Source organism: Artemia franciscana, chromosome 16, assembly GCF_032884065.1.
Source record: "Artemia franciscana chromosome 16, ASM3288406v1, whole genome shotgun sequence".
Taxonomy (NCBI): domain Eukaryota; kingdom Metazoa; phylum Arthropoda; class Branchiopoda; order Anostraca; family Artemiidae; genus Artemia; species Artemia franciscana.
Window position 1 is genome coordinate 21,463,384 of NC_088878.1, and position 20,533 is coordinate 21,483,916.

At 35.2% G+C, this 20,533-nt stretch overlaps 2 protein-coding genes across 2 annotated transcripts in view; both read left to right on the plus strand.

Moving 5' to 3' along the window:
• The window catches only part of LOC136037210 (leucine carboxyl methyltransferase 1-like), a 30,084-nt gene extending 13,199 nt beyond the window's left edge, over nucleotides 1-16,885 (plus strand). The window contains exons 4-5 of the mRNA XM_065719797.1: nucleotides 8,458-8,567; nucleotides 16,605-16,885. Of these exons, the coding sequence (XP_065575869.1) occupies nucleotides 8,458-8,567; nucleotides 16,605-16,824 (330 nt within the window). The 3' untranslated portion in view covers nucleotides 16,825-16,885. The remainder of the gene's footprint in view (nucleotides 1-8,457; nucleotides 8,568-16,604) is intronic.
• Nucleotides 16,886-18,481: 1,596 nt separating this feature from the next.
• On the plus strand, nucleotides 18,482-19,087 carry LOC136036782 (craniofacial development protein 2-like). Its single transcript, XM_065719110.1, has one exon. It carries the CDS (start codon nucleotides 18,482-18,484, stop codon nucleotides 19,085-19,087), a length of 606 nt encoding a protein of 201 aa, XP_065575182.1.
• The last annotated feature ends 1,446 nt before the right edge of the window (nucleotides 19,088-20,533 follow it).

The following is a 20,533-nucleotide window of genomic DNA, read 5'->3' on the forward strand; positions in this document are numbered from 1 at the left end:
GCGATATGTATTTCATAGTGACGAAATAAAAAAAACGACGTTGAAAGGACTATCGGTTCCCAGTTGCAACATCTTTTCCACAAAAATAATAATTTAGCGCTTCTATTCAAAACAGCAATCGAATTGATGTCTACTGATACACAACTATCAACGAAGTGGCAATCGTTATGGTCGGTGATCAGTTCTTACCTCGAGATAATATTCTTTATAGGCGAAACAATGAATTGCTTAAACTCATCGATGCTACGATGCCCTACAATATCCTATCATTTTTTGGGATGGAGCCGATGGCTGTCACTTTAATATTAAATTAATAAATCCAGCCACTAACAAAGAAATGGATAAGAAATGCTGCGCAATGAAATATTATGCCTATAGATTAATGATTCGTCATTTATTACATTTACATATAATCCATTTTGGGATTAGATACAGCAGCTTTTACATCCTGGACAATCGCCGGTTCATAGAGATGACATTACGGCCCGTGTCTTCCGGCAAAAGTTCCTCTCCTTCATTTCCTATAGAGTTATGGGAAAAGTACAAATCGCAAATGGCCGAGAATATACTCCACCGAATACGGCTAGAAAGGTCAGATATGACCTTGGACTTTACAATAGAAATTTATAATTGCACATCAGTTATGATTTACGATTTGTGCTTATCTATTGCAAACAAACTTCTCAAGCATTTGGGAATGCCTTCACCTAATCGTACTGCTTCTATTTCTACATGTGTAGAATTGGATCGTGAACAAAGTTACAATACAATTGATCTATTGTCGTATGTTACAGACCGGAACACCGGGACACAAGGAATATAAATGACGACAGGGACACTCAAAGAGAAATTACAGACTGGGACACCGGGACACAAATGACAAGCGGGACACAGGGAATATAAATGACGACCGGGACCCTCAAAGAGAAATTACAGACCGAGACACCGGGACACAAATGACGACCGGGACACAGGGAATATAAATGACGACACGGGACAGAGGGACACCACTACAACGGGGACGCCGAAGGGCACATGGGGGATATATAAATGACGACGGGGACACAGGGAATATTCGATTAGCAATTACTATCAACAAAGCCCAAGGGCAATCATTAGAAAATTGCGGTATACGGATTGTTTTCCCATGGACAATTATATGTTGCATGTTCAAGAGTCGGTAAACCTGACAATCTATTTATATGCACAGACAATGGGACAGCGAAGAATATTATATATTCGCAAGTTTTACGTAGTTAAAAACATATATATATATATATATATATATATATATATATATATATATATATATATATATATATATATATATATATATATATATATCTATATTCACAGGTGGGATACAGGGACACAACTACAATGGCGCGTAACTAATATGGCCCGTAACGACTTACGCGCGCGGGGGGCTTGGGGGGGGGGCGAAGCGCCCCCTCCAACTAGGTGTTGGTGTGTGTGTATATATAGGTGTTGGTGGTGGTGTATAGGTGTTGGTGTATAGGTCTAGGTGTTGTATATATATATATATATATATATATATATATATATATATATATATATATATATATATATATATATATATATATATATATATATATATAAGACAGCGTTTCCAAACTTCTTAATGTATTTTTCACTATACCCAACATATTATTCTGTAAAATCACGATGCCTTCATGGGATAACGGAAACATTTATCATTCTCAGAATATTAAGGGGATACAATACCATAAATAATCAGCCTATCATGTCCATTGTAAACTTTATTAGTTTGTGTGACCAAACTATTTATAATTGATTGGGTGGTCTTGCTATAACATGTGGAGCTTGGATAAGCGGTCTGAATAAACGGCAGAAAACAAAAAACCAACATCTACTTTTCCTGAAAACTTAGAAAACCTTGTAACTTCTCTCGTTTTGTGCTGTAGATAAGCATATCTAGTTTTAGGGAAACCACATATCATTAGGAAGCATAATTTTTTTTCTATCAAACAGAGCAGAATTTTCTTTTTAAAATTCAGGAAAGGGTTGCCCTTAGAATCTTCTAATATTCTAATATTTCCCCTGCTCTTTTTGACAACTCAGTTTCTGCTGCTCGATACTCTGTCGAGTGCACGTGTATTTATGGTGGAATCGATGTTTTTTTATTTACCTACACTGATGATATTTTGAATCTAAGTTGCGCCTTTTTGGGAAGCAAGAGAACTTTTCCAAAAACTCCAGCATCAATACTAGCAAATCGGTCTGAATTTTTATGTCGATAAAACCATAGCAATCGCTTTCAATCTTGAGAGTAATTCTCACAAACAACTTAAACTTTCTGAAACATCTATTTCACTTTATGATAGCTTTGTTTATCTTAGTATGCCCATTGGAAGAAGTATTAAAGAAACCATTATGCTTGTAATTCAAAACTTCGCTAAAAAGATTCGGATCGCACATGCTTCTCTTTCATCTAATATCATAAATCTTAGTCGGTTTCACCTTTCCAAACTTTATAACAGTCTAACTGTGTTTTATCTTTTTGCTATATCCCCCATTTGCACTTTGTTCTGCTTCAAACGAAAAAATATTAACCAAATCGACTTTAAGTTCGCCAAGTATCTGCTGCATCTGCCTCCTTGGACCAGTAATTCGCCCCTGTTACAAAAACTTAAATTGATTCTGCCTGCAAATATTATTGATAAAAGAATGGAAGATTTCAAATCCTCCGCTAGAAAACTCAACCACCACTGGTCTTCCCTCTTCGTATAGTATGTAGTTATGTTTGTGTTTGATGATTGTAATATCTCTTTTTCGTTGTTGTTTATTTTCTCTTTTTGTTCCTCCTTTGTTTTGTTGATGGGTCAGAAATAAACTGATTGATTGATTGATATACCTGCTAGGAAAATGCCCAAAACCAGCCGAAAAGAAATGTCATTTGATCAGTTTGACAGCTCTTCGAATTTTCTGTGGTCCAACCCGCTTTTATTGAAAACTTTGCCAACAGAATTTAATTGTCTTTTCAATCAAATTAAATAAAAAAAAAACTAGTTTTTTTAACTGAAAGTAAGGAGCGACATTAAAACTTAAAACGAACAGAAATTACTCCGTATATGAAATGGGTTGTCCCCTCCGCAGTCCCACGCTCTTTACGCTAAAGTTTGACTCTTTGCCACAATTCTACTTTTTAAAACAATGAAAAACTTTAGCGTAAAGAGCGTGGGACTGCGGAGGGGACAACCCATTTCATATACGGAGTAATTTCTGTTCGTTTTAAGTTTTAATGTCGCTCCTTACTTTCAGTTAAAAAAACTAGTTTTTTTTTATTTAATTTCTGAACGTTTTTGAATTAATGCATGTTTGATTTTGGCTCTCCGCACATAAATTATTGAAATGAAATTAGTATATTAATTTTTTTTGGCTAAATGGCTTTCTCTTAGTTTTGATCAGACGATTTTGAGAAATAAGGGGTGGGGAAGGAGGCCTTGCTGCCCTCCAATTTTTCGGTTACTTAAAAAGGCTACTAGAACTTTTAATATTCAACGAACGTTTTTATTAGTAAAAAATATACGTAACTTAAGAATTAACTTACGTAACAAACTTTTATATTCTTATATTTTTATTATGTGTACGAGGGGGTTTGTACCCTCGTTAATACCTCGCTCTTTACACTAAATCGTAAGTTTTGTCCCAATTCTTTAAGAATGACCCCTGAATCAAAAAGGCCGTAGAATAAATAGTTGAAATCACTAAAAATATTTTAGCATCAAGAGCGAGGTATCTATCTCCTCCTAAATACCTCGCTCTTTATTCTAAAGTATTTTTAGAACCCCTCATATGCGTAATAATCTCTGTTCGTTTTAAATTTCAATGCTATTCCTTACTTTCATTTGAAAAAACGTTTTCATGTTTATTTTTTCACTGTTTTTTTTTTTTATAGTAATGCTAGAAAATCCTGCGCCCTTTTCATTGAATTTTTCTTCCCCCGTGACATATTCCTCAAAGGAAAGATCCTCCCACAAAGCCCTCTCCCATCAACCCCACCCCCCAAACCAAAAAATCCCCATGAAAACGTCTGTACACTTCCCAATAACCATTACTATATGTAAACACTGGTCAAAGTTTGTAACTTGCAGCCCCTCCCTCAGGGATTGTGGGGGAGTAAGTCATTCCCAAAGACATAGTTATTATGGTTTTCGACTATGCTGAACAAAATGGCTATCTTAAAATTTTAATCTGTTGACTTTTGGAAAAAAATGAGCATGGGAGGGGGCCTATTTGCCCTCCATTTTTTCGGTCACTTAAAAAGGGCACTAGAACTTTTCCTTTCCGTTAGAATGAGCCCTCTCGCGACATCCTAGGACCACTTGGTCGATAAGATGACCCCTGGGAAAAAACAAAAAAAACAAACAAACAAATAAATAAACACGCACCCGTGATTTGTCTTCTGGCAAAAAATACAAAATTCCACATTTTTTAGATTGGAGCTTGAAATTTTTGCTATAGAGTTCTCTGATATACCGAATGCGATAGTGTGATTTTCGTTAAGATTCTATGACTTTTAATGGATGTTTCCCCCTTTTTTCCAAAATAGGGCAAATTTTCTCAGGCTCGTAACTTTTGATGACAAAGACTAAATTGATTGAAACTTAATATTTAGAATCAGCGTAAAAATTCGAATCTTTTGATGTATCTTTTAGTATCAAAATTCCGTTTTTTAGAGTTTCGTTTACTATTGAGCCGGGTCGCCCCTTACTACAGTTCCTTACCACGAACTGTTTGAAAAGAAAATAATTCGGTATTTCGGGGCTTCTGACATTATTACTCCTTTGCGGAAGTTAGGCTCAAAATTGAAAAAGGATTATAGTTTTTCTCTGGGCCCCTTCCACCTCTTAGTTCGTTTATTTTCCCGTTAGTTTTCACCTGTTTTCGCTTTATAGTTGTGTTATCTCTTAGCAGTAGTTATGGTTGTGGTATATATGTTTTATCGCTCGTATAGTTGTGTTATTTTCAAATTATACTCCATAATAGAGAGGCTCCGAACACCCAGCATTGTATATTAAGCTCTTAATTTGACGTTTTTTTTCTAACGTGACCAGATTCGTCCTGCGCCCTTTTCATTGAATTTTTTCCCCCATGGCATATTTCTCCAAGGAAAGATCCTCCCACATAGCCCCCTCCCTCAACCCTACCCCCAAAACCAAAAAAATCCCCCTGAAAACGTCTGTACACTTTCCAATAACCATTATTATATGTAAAGACTGGTTGAAGTTTGTAACTTGCAACCCCTCCCCCAGGGACTGTGGGGGAGTAAGTCATCCCCAAAAACATAGTTATTATGATTTTCGACTATGCTAAACAAAATGGCTATCTCAAAATTTTGATCCGTTGACTTTGGGAAAAAAATGAGCGTGGGAGGGGGCCTAGATGCCCTCCAATTTTTTTGGTCACTTAAAAAGGGCACTAGAACTTTTCATTTCCGTTAGAATGAGCCCTCTTGCGACATTCTAGGACCACTTGGTCGATACGATGACCCCTGGGAAAAAAAAAAAAAAAAAAAAAAACAAACAAACAAATAAACACGCACCCGTGATTTGTCTTCGGGCAAAAAATGCAAAATTCCACATTTTTGTAGATAGGAGCTTGAAACTTCTACAGTAGGGTTCTCTGATACGCTGAATCTGATGGTTTCATTTTCGTCAAGATCCTACGACTTTTAGGGGGTGTTTCCCCCTATTTTCCTAAATTTTCTCAGGCTCGTAAATTTTGATGGCTAAGACTAAACTTGATGAAACTTATATATTCAAAATCAGCATTAAAATGCGATTCTTTTGATGTAGCTATTGATATCAAAATTCAATTTTTTAGAGTTTTGGTTACTATTGAGCCGGATCGCTCCTTACTACAGTTCGTTACCACGAACTGTTTGATCATAAATTCTCAATAGTTTCAATAACAAGTAATCCCATAGGAGAATTTGCTTCCCATAGGAGGCAGATGGTCCAGCCTTTGAGATAGTCAACTGACGTTGAGGCTCACAAAATGATATTTAAATATCCTCTCAACACTTGATCTGGCAAACCACGGGCCTAACGAGTTAAATTTTAACTTTTAAAATAATTTCTTAAAAATTTTGCATTGTTTTGGGTCTGAATTTTTAATAGGATAGCAGGCTGATTATGTTGTAGCAAGTTAAGAATTTAACGCTACTTTGCTGGTTTATATTATACCACCAGTAAGTTTTAATTCAATTTGACTATAAATAAAGTATCATACTTTGACATAGGAGGAGGCTTAGGCATTACCGAAAAATTCAGAAAATGTTTGTTTTTAACTGCCTAGTTTTGGGTTTCAACTCGCCCTGTAACCAAAGTGTTCTCGCATTGAAATTATTCTGATGAAGAGAGTTTGGCTGCATGTACATGCTAATTAGGGTGTATAATAGATTGTTGCTCAGATTTTTCCTGAAAGGTTTTAATTGTTCATTTTTTAAATTTATTACGTTCAAATATAGGTTTTCACTTTTCATTATTTAGATTTATTATGTGAAAATATAGGTTTTGACTTTTCATTATTTAGATTTGTTATAATAAAATATAGGTTTTGATTTTATATTATTTACGTTTATTATGTTCAAATATAGGATTTGATTTTTATTATTTACATTTATTATGTTCAAATATATGTTTTAATTTTTCACTATTTAGATTTATTATGTTCAAATATAGGTTTTAATTTTTAATATTTTTATTTATTATGTTCATATATAGGTTTTGATTTTATATTATGTAGAATTATTATGTTCAAATATAGGTTTTAATTTTTCATTATTTAGATTTATTCTATTCAAATATAGGTTTTGATTTTTTATAATTTAGATTTATTATGTTCAATTATAAGTTTAGATTTTTTATTATTTAGATTTATTATGTTTAAATATAGGTTTTGATTTTTTTATTATTTAGATTTATTATGTTCAATTATAGGTTTTGATTTTACATTATTGAGATTTATTATGTTCAAATATAGGTTTTGATTTTATATTATTTATATTTATTACGTTTAAATATAGGTTTTAATTTGTTATTATTTAGATTTATTATGTTCAAATGTAGGTTTTGATTATATATTTTATATTATTTAGATTTATTATGTTCAAATATAGGTTTTGATTTTATATTATTTAGATTTATTATGTTTAAATATAGGTTTTGATTTTTTATTATTTGTATTTATTATGTTCAAATATAGGTTTTAATTTTTTTTATTGTTTAGATTTATTCTGTTCAAATATGGTTTTCATTTTTTATTATATAGATTTACCATGTTCAAATTAATCAGTTCATGCCCAAGAATTCTATGTTGTTAATTCTATGTTGAATGACCAAAGAAAAAGTTTTCTTCCCCTTTTCTTATTGCAGGTTGCATCTTTAAATTTGCGTTCATCTTGTTCTGTTATAAATAAATCTCTTCATAACGGAATAATTAAGAAGCAAATGCAATGTTTATTTGTTAAAAAATAAAGTTCTTTTTTTTGTCAAGCTATAATATTTGTTGAGACCCAGATGATAGAAGTAAGAAAATTTGACTTTATGCCAATATGCTATGAATGGATAAAAGGCAAGTCTTTTAATTCTCCAATTAAAGAAAACTCGATTTTTACAATAATTTTACCTTAAATCTTCAAAATAGTATGCGAGAGGCTTACAATAGCTCAATCAATCATTTCATTCATACTAAACTTCAAAAAACTAATTTCGTGAATATATATTCGTATTCATCTGTCTCATCTATGTCTCTATCCCCTCTACCTCTCTCTGTCTCTCTCTATTTCCCCTTTCTCTTTCAAACCTGTTTTATAAAAATCCTTTTTTGCTGTATATTTGGTGAAAAAGGATTTAAGCTCTGAATTGGACTCGAAATATTCAGATTTGAAATCACCTTTGTGGTAATAAAATTCTAATTGTTTTTAAGATACACACTTAAAAAACTATTATAATAAATAACATAAAAAGAAAGAAAGAACCATTAACCCTAAAGCAAATGCTAATAAAATCTATTGACCACTGAAAAACAAAAAGATTAAAATAGGGAAAGAATTCGTCATTTTCTATATTAAATATGGTCTTAGAAACTGTTTGCTCGGATCATATGCAGCTATTTTTGTCAGTCATAATTGTTTTTTTTTTTTTAGAAAAGGATTGCAAACAATCGTAGAGAGGTGTCAAAATAACTTTCTTGGAATAAACTCGGCTGGGAAGTCGTTTCCTATGTAAACTAATCGTTGAAGAAAATATGGGTCTTCAGTAGTTGCATTATAGTCGCAGCTAACTTTTATATCAACGTTTAAAATGATATATTGAACGAACAATTTTCGAACAAAGACAACAATGACTTAATATAATAGCTGTTGTCTTATTAGAAATCTGACTATATTTTAATCTTCTTTTTTCTTAGATTAATATGGGCGATCGATTCGGCCAAATTATGCTTGAAAATTTAGAGGTAAGGGGATGTCCACTTGCTGGAGTAGAAGTATGCATGACAAAAGAAACCCACGAAAGAAGGTAAATTTCGTTCTATTTTCCTCTCGATTGTCTTATCTAAGTTAATCTAGAACTCTCAAATTTAATGATGCTATCTAGCAGAGTTTTATTTATAGTCATCAAAGAGCTCTGCTGCAAGATGTTAATTGTTATAAAAAAAAACCGATACTGAATCTTTTAAAGTTAGTTTTTTCGTTGTGTAAAGTAAATCCATTCCCTATCTCCATGAGTCAATGTTTTCTTTGTTTTTATTCTTCTCTTTCTATTTTTCTTTCTTTCTTCCTTTCTTTCTTTCTTTCTTTCTTCCTCTGTGCTCCGTGAGAGTTAATGAAGCGTAGTTTTTTTTCCTTTTATTACTAAAGGAGACGTACGATTTACCTCTCTTTCTCCTTTGTACCAATTTCGTTTTTGTTAATTATTTTAATGAGTTAAATGTTTATTGTACTTTTGGTTGAGAAAGTCAAGTCAGCCGTGCTCTATGTAAATTTTTGTGTGACATCAAGAACCATGTGCCTCCCGTATATTATCATTTCATTTTGTGACCACTTCTATGTAAGCCTAGATCGCAGAAACTACAATTTCAAGTGGCCTTTCTACGGGCTGAAGATAGTTGGAGGGTGACCAGCCTCCCTTCTAGTCCCTTTTTTTTACTGCGATAACTTCCGTGACGCCCATAATATTGAATCAAAATTTGAGATAGCCATTTCGTTCAGAATTGGCGAGAAGCCTAATAAATATGTTTTCAGGGTCAATATGACCCTCTGCAGCCCTAGTGACACTGGCCCTGAATTATGTAACTTAATAATACTTCACAGATAGGTTTTAGTAGAGGCGGACGTTTTCCTCTTGGTTACCTGAACAGCACTCTTTAAAGAATGACTCGGGGATAGAGTTGAACTTTTAAATCTTTAATGGGGACCAAGCAAACCTCGAAATTTGACTTTGAGAAGATGGTTATATAAATTGAAAGACGTTGTATGTATCCGTGTTATCAAAATAGTGTATCTGAATGTCTATGGAATGGTTTTGGAGACTCTTTCAGGGAGTGTTGGACGGTGGAGAGTTGTCGAATTTTGTACTGGGGGAGTGGATTTGTTTAAAAAAATTTGTCCCCGATCCGTCTGAACCTCTTTGCCCTATATATTTGTTTTGGACTGAGAACTTATTCGCGATTTTGTAGTGAGGTAAATCGAAAGACGCTATGTTTTCTAAAGTTATCAAAGGATTGTAACCAAAATATTTCAGGAACGGCTTGAGCGATTGAGGTCAAAGAGAATTTTGTCTCCAATTTGCTTAAAAGTTTTTACAGTATTAGCCCTAGTGGAACTTAAAATATATTCAGAGTGAAGTAGTGAGGTGATTTGAAAGAGAGTTATCAAAATAGAATACCTGCAATATCTTGAGAACAACTTAGGGAGTTAATTTGGAGTTTTCAGGGAGCGTTTATGAGCCAAGTGGACCTCGAAATTCGACACTTAGGAGGTAGCAGAGAAAATAAAATACAGATGTGTACAGGTTCTCAAAATAGCATATCTCTAGCGTCTCTGAACAACCAATGGGATCGAACTGGAACTTTCAAATTGTTGGGAGGAGAGGTGGAATAGTGACTACAGATTTTATATTTTGGGGAAAGGGATTGCCCCAAATGGGACTATAGATTTAGTTTCTTCGCTTAGCTCGAAAGTTATATTGGTAATTTCTTAGCTGAGGTGGACCATGCAGAAGAAAATTGAAAATAATACTGTTGTTCTTTACTTTTCTTTCAGTATTTTTCAAACTATTTAACATCATTCGAATATTCTCGATGATTCTATTGACAAGCATCAATTCAAATTGCAAAGTTTTCTGTAAATTTTGATTCATCGTTAGCCTGAGTTGAGTATCATCTTTTAGCCTATTCATCATTTTACTCTTTTAGCCGTCCTGGCCGAGTGAGTTGGTGCGCTGGATTCGGGATCCCTTGTCTGAGAGGACGCGGGTTCGAATCCCAGTGTACCCAATTCTTCAGTTTGGGACGGGGGTCAGTGGCGTGACTCTGTAAGCTTAGCCAGAGTTGACCCAGCTCTAAATGGGTACCTGGAGAAATCTGGGGAAGGTAAACAGGAAGGGTGTGCGAAAGCACAGGATGGCTGGCCCCCAACCCCCCATTGCACTTCCTGGCTGAAGGGCCAAGAAACGGAGATCGGCACCGCCGGTACGGACTGTAAAGTCTAATGCCGTATCCTTTACCTTTTTTTTTTTCAAATAGTAAGAAAATAATCTGATGGTGGTAAACCACGTGATCTTGAAGACCAATGGAAAGCTTTATTTTAGACCCTTCACACCTATAAAATATCGATCGTAAAAATGTTACGAACTCTCGATTTGTATGACATATAAAAATGCTTTTCGAGGTACTCATGAAAATAATTTAGTTTGGATCATTCCCTCAAATGTTATCAAGACATGATATGGTCAAACTAGTGTAGTTCACCAACTGTAAGCCTACTACATCATTGGTATTGTATTAATTCTCAATTTCTGTCAGCATTTTGGAAAATAATGGGTCTAATAAATTTGTTTGTCTAAAAGATCACCGAGCTATGAATGTTTGCAGGTTTAAGGTTCTTCTAATATTTATTTAATAGTTACCATTAATGTGTTACCGATTTGGTTCATTGTGTTTCTAGAATCTCTTGAAATTTGAAACAGTGCTTTGAAAATTAGTTGAAATTTTCAAAAGCTCATTCGGTATTGGTCGACGAAGTCACGTTTAACGATGCATGGCTTTAAGTACTGTTGTACTGCATCATTCGTTAATAAAAAAAAATGAACTTGAAAAGAACTCTGGATAGTTCTGTTTAATAAAAAAAAAGAAGCTGTACCAAACAGGAACGGTACAGACTAAAAATATTCTTTAGTAATTGAATGACCGCTGGTATTAGCTACTATCTCAATATATGGGGTAAAATACTTTTTTTTGCCATGCTTTTAGCTTTGTATTGTCACAAGGATGCTCCCTTTGACTTATTGATCTGTGATAGATTAGAAACAGTTTGTGTTTTGACGAGCTCCTCGGACTTTTTCTTTCCTATAACCAGGAAAGGTTTTCTAATGCCCCATTCACAATTACATTTTACTAATACTGAGATTCAGCTAGCGCTAATTTAAACCAATCAGAAAGTTCTGATTGCTTTAGATTAGCCCTAGCTAAACTCCGGTGCTAGTAAAATTTCATTGTGAATTGGCCTTTAGTTGTTCAAAGCAGTTGTTGTTAATGGGGCTTAAGTTCGTTTTTTTATTACTTACTTAATCGCTACGGTTCCGGTCGCTACCGGTGGATCGCCACCGATGCCCGGTGGGTGTTTACCTGCCTCCGTATTGCAATGCTTTTTCTATTTTATCTTGTATCTATATAGGAAATTAATCTACGAATACTCCCTAAACTATGAAATAGTGCCAAAAATGACAAGATTGTTGTGGCTATCAAACACGACCTAATCTTGTGAAAGTCGAAGTCCACTTTACGACGCACTAACGTGTTTTCTTGTTTTTTTCTTACTTTTTCTTCATTGATAAGGTAATACTGGTCTCCTAACGGCTCAGATATGCCTAAAAAATAAGCGTTGGAGATTGCCTTCTGTGTGCTGTTAGCTGCGATTATAGGCGCTCACGGCCATAATTTGTGAAATTCGGTCAATGTTTAGATGATTCCTAAAATCCTGTTTTTAGGGAATAAAGATCTAGCTATGCCTTTTTTGCTTTCACATGAAGTTTTGCCGATGGTCTCCATCTATCGCACGTTAATACATGTAACCAAGGTTCGCGTCGACCAATTCTTAATAACTAGACGTCGGATCTTTTTGGTTTAATTTTTTTTTTCATTTTTCAAGCAAAAGTAAAGAGTCATAATAAACTTGAGAACAGTAGACATGAAGCCCTATAGCAATTCAAATTAAAAACGAACAGAAATCAATGGTCGTATCAAACATAAAGATAACTGATACTGATATAAATGAATAAATACATTTTAAAGTATATCCTAGTCAAAGTTAGAAGTTAATTTCTGTTCGTTTTTTATTGCTAGAATTTTTTATTGGTTAATATACTGAATATCTCTCAGTTTTCACGTTTTGGGCTTAAGAGTTAAAATATTCAGTTCTAATTTATTAGTTCTAATTAGTGTCTTTTGATCTATTTCAACATCCTCCTTAACATTCTCTGAAATTTTCAAATAAATGCCATTAGCTGTTCCTGAGATATTGTAGATACGATCTTTGGATAACCAAGAGGCACATTTTGTCTTTTAATGGAGTAACATCCACCTCAATAATCCCTGAAAGTTTCAGCTTAATACCCTATCTGCTCCTAAGATATTCTACCTATTTCACACACTATTTTATATAGATGGAAGACATAGTATCTTTTGATCTAGTTCAGCATCCCCTGAAAGTCTTAACTAATACTGTTAGCCGATTCTGATATATTGCACCTACGCCCTATTGAGCAACGGGGTGCACATAGTTGTATATTGATTAAGTTCAATATTTTCCTTAATGTTTTCCGAAAGTTTCAACTTAATGCCCTTTACGCTTCTTGAGATATTGCAGATGTGCTGTTTTGAAAATTTGGGTGCGTATTGTATCTTTTGATTTTATTTAACATCCCCCTGGCATTTCATGGAAGTTCAACCTAGTACCCGTAGCCGTTCCTGAGATTAACATAGATACGTCCAGATGTGCCCTTTTGAACATGTCCTGCAAGTTTAAACTTAATTCCCTCAGTCATTCCTGAAATATTGTTAATGCGCCCTTCTAACAGTTGGCGTGCACATAGTGTGTTTTGATTTTGCTCAACATTCCCTGAAAATAGTGATGAAAATGGAGATGTAGTAGCAGTTGGATGCAGTTGTAAGTTGTCGCAGTCGAAAGTAGTCACAATTGGAGTCGTAACCAGTCGCGCTTGCAGCCGCAGTGTATACGTAGTGTCTTTTGATTTAGTTTTGCATCCCCTAACATTTATCGAAGTTTCACCTTGACACCCTTAGCTTTTTTGGACAAACCCACTATCAAATCTTCCCCTTTTCGTAATTATAAATCTTGTTTTTTAACAATGGGCAAATTGCCTAATTTACAATCCGTGCGTCGAAGGCAGTGGTATCTACAGAAGTATAGTCAGTAGACTTTTGACTATTTTGAATAAATATTTTTTCAAAATTCCGACTAGTGCTGGGAAGGAGACATCTAAATATGGGAAATGGGGGAGGGGGCTACTATACTCTGACCACTTTTTGAATATCCTCCTAAGCATGTCTTGAAATTTTGGCTTAATACACTAACCTATCCCTGAGATGTTGCTGATGCTCCCTTTTGACAACCAGTGTGCAAATAGTGTGTTTTGATTTTGTTTAAAATCCCTCTCGACATTTCTAAAAATAGTCGAAAATTTTGAGTTTTGATTTTACCCCTAGTGTGCTTTGATTTTGTTCAATACTCCCCTCAGGAATTCCTGAAGGTAATCGTAAGTAAAAGTAATCATAGTCAAAATAATTGCAGTCACTGTCTCGAGTAGTCGCAGTCTTATTTGTTAATATCTGACAACAATAACAAGTAAGGTTATACAACGATAACAATAAATAACAATAACTATAACAAATAAGGTACATTCAGGAAATTTCAACTTACATTTAGGCAATATTAAAGAAGAAATTTACAATTCAAGACTTAGGATGAACGGGAAATGCAATGAATGGGGAACGCATGTGTCCAAAAGAAGGAAACAGAAATAATAAAATCATGTCTTTAATTTCGTTAAATCGTGGGGGATATTTGCGGTCATTTATCCAGAATGGATAACGTGGAAGATATTAGTGTCTCAAATATATCTATATACCTCAGGATCTATTCAAAAAATTAAATTGAAAAAATTGAAGACTAATTACTTCGAGCCTCTTTTCAATTTTTCCTTAAAAAATTTGGAATTTTGTCAAGTCCTAGGGGCATTTTATTCTCAGTATCTATGAGAAGTTCAATACAAAAGATACCGTTGTTTATGAAATACTGTCCCACATGAAAATATATAGAAATTTTAGAAAACTAAAGGTTAAACAGCCATAAAACTAACAAAAATACTAAGAATTTATGGTACAAGCTTTGTCCAAGAAAAACTAAACTATTTATTAAAAATTTGAAAATAAATCAGTTTAAATTTAATGAAGAACAGATTTATGATGTTTTCAGATTTCTTGACAGCTGTAAGTAAAGGTATTTGTTTTTAAGCTTTAAAGCAGACTCTAGCTACGATTAACTATAATAGTAAGATTCCTTGTTCCATCCCTAAGTAAAATAGCAGCTTAAACAAAAATACCAATTGAAGATAAAAACTTAGAATCATCATGTTGGGCCCCTGGACCCAAAGATGCATGACATAATGTTTTTAAAAATGTTGATAAATGCTATTTAAGACCATTTCTTTCCTTGTTCCTTTTTTCCGCGAGAACCTTTTGACTTCTTTGTTTGAATAAGCTAGTTAATTAAGTTGAAAAGAATTCACACCCAGACTTTGAGTCATCCGTTAGTCCAGACAGCTTTTCCTGTCTTTTGGATGATTTTGTAATTGGCCGATTCATTTAGTAAAGTCAGCTATTTACCGCGTATCGTGACGGGCCCTGGCTTGTTCAGAATGACAAAGGTCACAGCTATCTTAGAGGTTAGCAAGAGTTTTTGTTCTTTTTTCAGTTCATTTTGTACTTCTGAAGAAATAATAGGTCTTTCCAGATTTATTGGGTCCATACATTTTTCCTAGCCTAGGCCCAGGTTATGAGAGTTTTAGTTGGGACTCTGTTGTGGAAGGATCAATCTCCTAAATTGAGACAGTTATATCTTATTAAGTGGAGATATCTCCGAAGTACAGCTTTATAGATTAAGCCGGTTTTTTAGTATAGACAGAAATTCCCATTTGGCTGTAGATATAGGGTATCCCCTCCCCAACCCAGCGCCATGTGTGGCAGTCTGAGGTGGCTATTGAGTAACATCGGCTCGGGGAGATCCATGGGTGAGGTTTTTGCCAGGAAAGTTTTCTTTAGGCTATAAGGAAATAGCTTACAAGTCGTAATCGATACTATTTCACATTAGGAGTGGAGTCCAAGCATTAGCAATGCTATTGCCCCCTCCAACTTCTTAATACATGGTATAACCTGAAGTTTAATAAAAAAAAAAACTGCAAGAAGTCTTGTAACTGGGAATCTTACTCAGACTGAACGTGCACATTCAATAGCTAAACACTAATTAACTTCCCTTATGTCAAAAATATTACGATAATAGCATCATCTCTAAAACAAATTTTACAAAATTCACAAGAAATGACGGGTTGAACTCGGTCTATTTGGTTCTTCTTCTTGTCGCTAAATGTATAAATAAGGCAGTAAAGTTAATCCTCTTTATGAACCTGACCTCTATTCGAGTCCAAAATTTACTTTGTGTTATAAACTGACGAATTCGAATTATGAAAAAATCACAATTATTACAACCCAAACTTGGGCTATGAAGCAGTGAAGACTCCGAGGTGAGCTTATTTACTCTGCAATAGTGATTTCTTTTTCATCACCGCGTGACTCATCCAGCCATTTTTCGGAATTGTGGTTATTTTGTGGTTAAGTGGTAGTCACTAGCCAAAACTCAAATGGATGGATTTTGGTCGCAAAAATAACATAGGAGTAACCCTGTTGGTACGAGTTGCACAATTACTGGAAAAGAATAAGAAGTAACGACTATATTGAATCACCTCTTTACTCCAACTTTTTTTTGTATCGGTAGCTTATACACGGAATAAATGGCATCGTTTTTACGTAGGGACAATTAAGTTTTCGAAAATTTTCACTTGTCCTTAATACGTATGTCTTAACTAGAATTACGCCTAATGGTGAATTATTTATTAATCACTGCTCACATTTCTGAGAATTTTACCTTTTACAGTATCAAATACTGCACTAATCTTAGTTCTATATTATTTTTTGAACAATTATTAGTAGAGGGACACACCACTAGGCTGATATCTAGATTTAAATTGAAATATTTTTAGGTTTGAAGAAGCTGGATGGGATAAAGCCAATGTATGGACAATGAATGAGGTGTACCATTTATTCGCCGCTTCTGAACGCCGAGAAATGGAAAATATCGAGTTTTTTGATGAAATTGAACTCCTGACTCAATTGCTTGAGCATTATTGCATTACAATTGCTTGGAAAGATCCCAAAAATATCGGACTGGAAAATTTAGTTCAGTTCTGTACACCAATGTAATGTTTTGGTTTCCATTTTATTCTTTCTCCGTTTCTGAATAGACTCCGTTATATGTTTTAAACATTTAATTGTTCGTTTTATGGTCTTTATACTGCTCATATATGCGTCATATATGCTCATATGAGGAGGGGTATGGAGTTAAATCCTTCGGATAAAAGTTAGTTTTCTGAAAATTATGGGTTAAAAATACTGTTGTTGGTGTTTTTGACCCCCCCCCCCGGTTCTCCTGGTATGAAACTCACTCTGATCTTGACTATGCCTAAGTGTTTGCTTTAGAAAGCCTCTTTGCTCCTTGATGTAATATAGTCATTGGAATGACAGAACAAGGGGTGTAATGCCAGTGCCGGTTTTTTGGAAATGGTATCTTACCAACCGGTACCACAATTGCCCTTGTTTATTCAGGCAGATACGCATATTTTATTTTATTTTTATAGTCTACATAAACGACTGTCTTATCTAATAGGTTTGCTCGCAGTCGTTTAAAAAGTCTTTGTTTTCCTAGCTTAATCCAAAAACGTAATAGTTTTTTAACTTTGCGTTTGTTATATAATGCCTTTTTTACACTTTTATTAATCTTTTATCTTTGGCAGCAAATGTTAGGTATTAATACTTTTATTAATTTATGACTGCATTCTAGTGATGCTTTTTTCTCACAAAATATTTTAATCTTAATATAGTACTTTCCCAAGTTAAGTTTATGTTTTGGATGTTGAAAGGAAAACAATATCTTTTTTTATGGTTCTTTAAATTCAATTTAATCATTATGTAAAAATCTGAATAATTCTGGAGGGTTTTTAGAATAGTTTGGCTTCAAATAGGGGGGTAATTTCTGTATTTCAATTGGGTGGCGGGGGATTAAGAGGGGGTCCATGTCTAGGGGGGTCTGGGAAACCCCTCAGTAGAAGAGAATTTTCGGGGAATGTCCCCAGGAAACTTTTTAAAAAACACAAGCCTGTTGTCTGGAAACTTGTTTAGTGAAATTATTTCATAAGAGGTACCGAACACCGCGCAGTAAAAAGTAAAGGGGGTATGGCCCGGCCTTAAGTTTTTAATAGCATATTTTTCTTCAAGTGGTAACGAAGAAAAGCTACTTTTTAGCAAAGTTGCTAGGCTAGTTGCTTAGGCTAGTTGCTTACAGGCTAGTTAAAAACAAATTTTACAGAGTACACAATAAACTATAAACAAACATTAAATTAAGTTGGGAGTCGTGCTTCCGTGTCCGTTCGGTGTGGAAGCTCACTGGTGGATCCCTGGTGTCCAGCTGGCGAGCGTGAGCCACAGGTGATCCAGCCCTTAACAGCCCCTGGGTGAGAATTATGGCTGCGTGGCAGAAGGGTGACAGCCACTCTGTCAACCTATCCTTTGACAGATGCTACCTAACTCGCAGAAGAGGTACCGTCTGGGATTGGGGACCAGAAGGTACACGGGAAAACATATTCCCGTGAACCATATTAACATGGATGACAATACTAATGGAAGTCTTACATTTACGTCATCCGTTCCAAGCGATGCACCGGAGGTTGAGTTCGGTGAACGGTCAGCAAGCCAACCCTCTATTTGAACGCCAACAATCCCTCATTAGAGGATGCTAGAATGTTTGCTCAATGAAGTGATCGGAAACAACATTTATTGCTGGAGAATCCAAACGCTACGACATATGGCCTGTCAGAAAAGAAAGTATACGAAACCGTCACAAATGAACTTGTCTTTACTCCTGATGGACAGAATCTCTTTCACTTTTTTAGTACCTGGTTCAGACGATGGTGTTGGTCAACTTTGTGTAAGACTGCTACAATATAGCAGAGTCCAAATCAGGCTCCTGGAATGGCAAACCATCTCCTCGAGATTGGGTGTAACCTGTTTTAAGAGCCACTTATTCAACATCACTATTATTGTCGCATATGCTCCCACGACAATCACTGGAGAATTCGTAATAGACGAGCTCTTTGATAAGCCAACAGATGTATTTGCATCCATACCAAGGTGTGACCTTCTGATCGTTGTAGGCGTTTTCAACGCCTACATCGACAGCCATGAAGCTAAAAGGGGAGGACCTGTAAGCAAATTTGGATTCAATAATAGATTTGAGCCAGGGAGAAGACTCAAAGGAGTTTGCTCAACTGCGCAACCTAGTAATAGTCAATACTCTGTTCGTTCAAAACTATTGCACAGGAATGCCTGGAGATCCAGAGGTGAAAGAACACGGTCTGATATTGACTTCATTCTAAGATATTTTAAAACATGGGCGTTGCAGAAGCTCTAGTTCAGGCGTTGCTGAATCGTAGAGCTTTTAGAGGCGCTGACATTGGCTCCAAAATTGGGTCCGACCATGCACTAGTGAAGTCTATCCTAGCCCTCAAACTAGAAGCTTGAATAAGAGTTATTCCCCGCCTCCTCTCCTAAAGACTGATGTAGGACCTCGAAAGACTTAACCTCGGCACTATTTCAGTTTTTCAGAAATAGGGAAAAATAGATAAAAAAAAAAGAAAGTTTTGTTTCAGTTTTGTTTTTGCTTATCTTCATCTTTTTTAAGGCATTCTGGCATCTATACTAGGCAAAATTATACGCTGTAATTCCCAAGCTAGTGTAAAGAAACCGCCTTGAAATCCTCCCAAATCTACTTATTGATCTCTTGTTTAATCGACCACGTCTGTATACGATTCGACCCTGACTGCACAGGTGATTCTAAAACCTATTAGAGGACCTGGGCACATCACGACTTTGTTCTTGCTACCTAAAGATGTTGAACAAAAGAGTATAAGGTAAAGCAACGAATTTTTTTTTCCAATACAAAAGCCCAGCAGCTTCAAATCAAATGGAGGACAATTTGCACTATGATTCACTACTAACTTCCATCCTGTATTGAGCAATACATTTTATATCCAACCAGTTTTGAGGTTCAAACTTTTTCCTAAGTACCTAGTTCGAACTTTGAACTTGTCACTTAGAAAAAATCTTGTTTAAAGGGTTCTGTCAGTTTTACTCGCATATATCTTGCAAACAAAGTAGTCAGCCACACTAAACGCCTGTTCATACTCGTGCCAGGGACCGCGAGATGATCGAGAGCATATGCTGTGAGTTCTGAGATGTGATTCTGACTCTAAAAGTAGGAAGAATGAGTTCACTAAAAGAACAAGTCTGGTATTTGGCGTGGCGGAAGGTTGTAAAAGCGCTTTGAACTGGCGCTATTGATCTCAATTTACAAAACAGGCACTAACTGTAAACGGAAATTTTTCAAAGAGCCCTCAATCGTCTCTCTACGACTATCCAGTGACTCATGGGCGGTTGGGGGAAAAAAGAAGAAGCAAAATAAGATACAGGAGACATCAGTACTATCAAACGGATAAAATCCGACCTTCTTTGCTCTTTAGGATGGTGGACTGCATTTCTCCGGTTAGGGGTTTTCCAACTTTTTGGAAAATCAAGACCTGTTTAATGAGGGTGAAAGTATTTTTAGTGGGGGTAAAAATTCGTCTTTGCAACAATGTTTCAGTTAAAGTAGGCTTATATTTGGCTGTTTTAAATCGGGTGCGAAAAATCAATCTGTGAATTATTTTTCCCGGGTTTTAAATGTAATATAAGCTTTATGTTGTTGAGGTGCGTAAAGACCCATGATAAGAAGTATTTCTCTGAACATTAGGAGCAAGTACTGATGTTCCTAAACAAGAGATAAGATATTCAGGTACTTGCTTTAATCTTAAGACTTTAA